Source organism: Loxodonta africana, chromosome 13 (genome assembly GCF_030014295.1).
Source record: "Loxodonta africana isolate mLoxAfr1 chromosome 13, mLoxAfr1.hap2, whole genome shotgun sequence".
Lineage (NCBI taxonomy): Eukaryota > Metazoa > Chordata > Mammalia > Proboscidea > Elephantidae > Loxodonta > Loxodonta africana.
Window position 1 is genome coordinate 79,909,771 of NC_087354.1, and position 5,552 is coordinate 79,915,322.

The window sequence follows — 5,552 nt, forward strand, 5'->3', positions numbered from 1 at the left end:
CTTTTTTGCCTATGTGTTTAGATCCTAGACTTTTTCTAGGTTTCAGAGACCTGAACTCATGGAACTTACTGACTTTCCTTCCAAGATTTAATATTCACATTCAGTTGTAAAGTGTGTTCTTATAAAAGGGAGATGCAATTAAGTTATGAAGGAAGTGCCAGGATCTTTGTTCCTCTAAAAAGAGGCACATAAAATCTATTAAAAAAAAGTCTCCGAAGTTCAAATATTGAAAAAGAAGAGTTATAAATATTCTTATGCTTTTAATACTGTGCTTTTTTCCAAAATGTTTTTCCCTCCACAGGCAATGGAGACCCAGAATGTATCCACTGTCACTGAGTTTCAGTTGCTAGGATTCCAGAACTCTCTTGAATGGCAAAACTTGCTCTTTGCCATTTTTCTGATCATTTACTTCCTTATGGTTTTGGGGAATGTTATCATCATCACGGTGGTGAGCCAGGACCAGCTACTGCACCTACCTATGTACCTGTTCCTCAAGCACCTCTCTTTTTTAGAGATCTGGTATACCTCCACCATTGTACCACTTCTCCTGGCCAACTTACTCTCGTGGGGCCAAGTCTTCTCCTTCTCTGCTTGTATGGCCCAGCTCTATTTCTTTGTCTTCTTTGGGGCTACAGAGTGCTTTCTTCTGGCCATGATGGCCTATGACCGATATCTGGCCATTTGTAGCCCACTTCACTATTCCTTCTTGATGAGTCCTGATATCTGTGCCAAATTGGCGGCTATCTCCTGGTTGACAGGGATTGGCACAGGCTTTCCACCTTCACTGATGATTTCCAAGTTGGAATTCTGTGGACCCAACCAGATCAATCATTTCTTCTGTGACCTTCTTCCCCATATTATGCAGCTGTCATGTTCCAGCATTTATATCACTGAGTTGGTAACCTTCATCCTGTCAATTGCTGTGCTGTGCATTTGTTTTCTTCTTACACTTGTGTCCTATGTTTTCATTGTGTCTTCCATACTGAGAATTCCTTCAGTCTCTGGCTGAGTGAAGACCTTTTCCACATGTGGATCCCATCTGGCTGTTGTAACTATCTACTATGGGACCATAATCTCCATGTATGTCCGTCCAGTGCTTACTTTTCACCGGAAATCAACAAGATTATTTCTGTCTTCTACACTGTTGTCACCCCACTACTGAACCCTGTTATCTACAGCTTGAGGAATAAAGACTTCAAAGAGGCTGTCAGAAAAGTCATGAGAAGAAAGTGTGGCATATATGGAGTAAGAGTGAAAGGAAGTGTCTTTATTAGGTAGGGAAAAGATGCTCAGAAGACAGAGTGGATGAAGTACTGGGAAAATAAGTGACAGATTCATCCTTCAAACCTGAATCTCCTCTTCAGTACCATATTAATTTTCCAAAAGTCATAAAGAAACAGCTTCCTCATGGTTCCTTGCCAACAACTGGTCAGAAAGATTAATTGCCTTTATCAAATCATTTTGGGAGCAATTGAGAGTTTAGACACATACCTTCATCTTTTGGAGGAAATCTGGTTGTACAATGACAATGCTTGAGGATTATATATGCGTAACTTGCAGATTCTACTACAGGATTTCCCTTGCATTTGTATAGCCATATGTACACAAAGGTACACGTGCTTTAAGCAGTTTTAGGAGACTAGCCTTGTGGACCCAACTGCTGGTGCCATTGGAGCTCACTATATATTTGTGGAATGAATGAAGAAAAGAAGAAGCTTTTTGAAATATGTGTTGTCTTAAATTTTCTCCTAGTGACAAGAAATAACAAAGAGGGATTTTTGATGGGCCGAACATTTATCTATAGTAACTTAAACTTTTTAATGTTTTGTTGTGCAATAATATGCTAGGAAGGAAGGGAAATTCAAAGTATTATATGTTATTTATGAGCCCTGGGAGGCAAAAGATGCACATTAAAAAAATGATATAGCTTTTATGTTTTCTTTAATTTAGCCAGTACTTACAAGACATCACTAATCCTGCTCACTATTTTATTCATCAATTCCTCAAGTGTTTTTAATCCCCCTTTGTGTTCCAGGTCCTGTGCTACAGTCTAGGTTGCTCTGGATGAACCAATAAAAAATAGTCCAAGGAAAGCTCCATCTTAATGAAGCCTCTAGTCTAGGAAGGGGTAAAATATGTAATAAACTATGAAGTGAATAAGTGACTTCTTTCTATTCATGATAATTGCTATGGAGAAATAAATTGAAAGCTGGTGCATGAACATAGGACCAAACCAAAAAAGATAAAACCAAACCTATTGCTGTTGAGTCGATTCTGGCTCATAGCAACCCTATAGGTCAGAGTAGAACTGCTCCATGGAGTTTCCAAGGAGTGCCTGGTGGATTCGAACTACCCTCTTGATTAGCAGACGTAGCTCTTAACCACCACACCACGAGGATGAACATAGGACAGTAAGATCTAATTCAACATGGAAGGTTAGAAAAGATTTCTGTGTTTAAGAAGTGCTTTAACTTATACTCCAAGGATGAGAGGAATAGAATGGAATGAGTGTCCAGGCAGAGATCATGGCATGAACGTCAGGAAAGGAGCCTAGAGAGTAAGAGAAGGAGATAAAATGGAAGAGAAAAGCAGAGGCTAGTCCATGTAGGTCCTTAAATTTGTAAAGCAATGAATTGTGTCTCCTCAAAATAAATGTTGGTACCCTAACCCATATATGTAAACTTGTTTGGGGATAGGGTAATTTCTTATGCTATTGAGACCATATGTGGAGGGTAGGGTGTGTCTTAAACCTAATCACTTTCGAGATATAAAAAGAGCAGATTAGGCACAGAGAAGAACAAGCACAAATGGAGGAAAGATAGATGCCACGTGAAGATCACCAAGGAACCAGGGAATGCCACTGCTGGGGCTAGAGAAGGATTTTCCCCCGGAATGGACAGACAGAGCACCTTCCTCTGAAACTGAGTCCCTGAATTCAGACTTCTGGCCTCCTGAACTGTGAGAAAATAAATTTCTGTGCTTTAAAATCACCTATTTGTGATACTTCTGTTACACCAGCTTTAAGAAGCAAAAGCCCTGTAGAATGTTTGCATTTTACACAAAAAAAGATGCTTGATTATTGAGGAGTAGTAATTAGGAAATGACATGATACATTTTGCATTTACAAATTGCATTGTTGATAGAATCTCTTAAAGGACACAGGATGATCACAGGGGCTTATTATGAAGAAGTCCTAAGAAAACTGAAAACTGCATTGTTAAGAAAAAGACCAGGAAAGTTGCGCTGAGGAATTTTTTTTTTCCATCACGACAATGTACCTGCTCATTCTTCAAGGGTAGCAAGGGCGGTCCTATAAGAATTTCGTTGGTAAACCTTACCCTATCCACTCTATAGCCCTGATCTTGTTCTCTCAGACTTCTTTTGTTCCCCAGAGTCAAAGAATGTTTAAAGGGAACACAATGTGATGTGATGTAAATTGAAGAGTGCAGAATTCTTTGGATAAGTGTTAGAGATGGAAACACTGCCTTCAGAGGATATGCTCAGAAACAATAGCTTCACATTTTCATAATTTTGTTTAAAAAAGGTTTCTATGATTTTTTGACTTACCCTCATGTTTATTTTCCTCTCACCGCATGTCAGTGTGTTCTTTTATACTTCTTCAAGTCCTCAAGTTTCCTCTTCCTCTTGGGCCTTGGTCTGTGAGGACAATTGTTATTCCTTCTCTGAACCATCTGGTTCAAATACTGGGTAGAGAGTGAAGCTTTGGCATATGCAATGGGGGAAAGTGGGTGGTTGGAGAGTTTAACTCATTGGTATGGAATATTAAAAAATTAAATATCTTACCCTACAAAGGCTAATCTTTGAATAGTGTATTGATTATGCCTTGTATATAACCAGATTTATATTATCTTACCAAAAGCTTTTTAGCTTTTTTCCAGTGTGTTAAACTTAAGAGGTGCTAGACTCTGCCTAAGCCAAAAAACAATCAAAAAACCCATTGATGTTGAATTGATTTTGACTCATAGCCACCCTATAGAACTGCCCCACAGGGTTTCCAAGGCTGTAAATCTTTAAGGAAGCAGATTGCCATATTTTTCTCCCACAGAGCTGCTGGTGGGTTCAAACCACTGACCTTTCAGTTAGCAGATGAGCTCTCTAACTACTGAGAAATCTGGTCTCCTTGGACTCTTTCCAGAGGGGAAATATATATATACATAATTGATCTACAGCTGAGAGGCTTCAAGAAATGATGCTAAATGCAGACTTGGATATATAGCTCATCCTCATCCTGTAGCTCAGAGAAATGGCTTGGTCTAGATTTAAAAATGTAGAAGTTTTCAACATAGAGATGCTATTTTTAAATACAATTTCACAAATAGGGAAAGAGTACAAACTAACAAAATAAGAAGGATAGGGCACTGAGGAATTTTAAAACAAAGTTTAAGTGATGGGAGAGATACTTGAAAAAAGAATAAGAAGGCACAATACAGAGATGAGAAGCCATTTATGTGATGTGTGTACAGGGAGTAGCCTCAGAAAAAAGTTGTCAGCATGGTGAAGAACTTATTAAATATGTTACACATACTTTGGACATGTTATCAGGAGGGATCAGTCCCTGGAGAAGGACATCATGCTTGGTAAAGTAGAGGGTCAGCAAAAAAGAGGAAGACTCTTAATGAGATGGATTGACACAGTTTCTGCAACAGTGGGCTCAAACGTAGCAATGATTGTAAAGACGGCTCAGGACTGGGCAATGTTTTGTTCTACTGTACATAGGGTCACTAAGAGTCAGTAACAACTCAACAGCACCTAACAACAAGAGCTCTTGCAGCCAGTGATGGTCATTTATCTGAGTTTTTGCCAATTTTATATTCTTTTATTTCTTATGCAATTGCCCACTTTATGTACCAAGCTAAACATTTGCTGTACCAACTACTCGTATGTTAAATGTGATGCAAATAGTGTTTCTTAGTCTCACTTGTGTTTTGAATTTGTTTATAGTGTTTTTAATCATTTTGTTGTTGTTAGCTGCTTTCAAGTTGGATCCAATTCATTATGACCCCATGTACAATGAAACAAAACACTGCCAGGTCCTGCCCCACCCCCATGATCAGTTGTAGATTGGACCTTTGTGATCCACAGGGTTTTCACTGACTGATTTTCAGAAGTAGATTGCCAGACCATTCTTCCTAGTCTGTCTTCACCTGGAAGCTCCACTGAAACCTGTAAAGTAGTCAGCATCATAGAACATAGACGCCTCCACTACCAGACTGGCACTGGCTGCACTCGAGGTACACTGGCCAGGAATGAGCCAGGGTTTCTGACATTGCAGGTGAAAATTCTACCACTGAATGACCAACGTCTCAAAAAAAAAACAGTTGCCACTGAGTCAACTCTGATTCATGGAGACCCCATGTGTGTCATCATGAGAAACTTATTAATTTTTATGTACCAAATCTTCATATTCGGTTCTTCATAAATTCTGGGATTTGTTTTCCGATTTGGAAGGAATCCTGCAAGATTAATTTAGATTTATTTTCTTACTTCCATTATTTTATTTATTATATTATGTTTTTCACTAAAGTGGGATT

At 38.8% G+C, this 5,552-nt stretch overlaps 1 protein-coding gene across 1 annotated transcript; it reads left to right on the forward strand.

Moving 5' to 3' along the window:
- Positions 1-277: 277 nt before the first annotated feature.
- On the forward strand, positions 278-1,457 carry LOC100664800 (olfactory receptor 11L1-like). Its single transcript, XM_064296168.1, is given in 2 exon segments — positions 278-1,091; positions 1,094-1,457. Coding segments are annotated over 2 exon segments (993 nt in total). The 5' UTR covers positions 278-283; the 3' UTR covers positions 1,279-1,457.
- Positions 1,458-5,552: the final 4,095 nt, after the last annotated feature.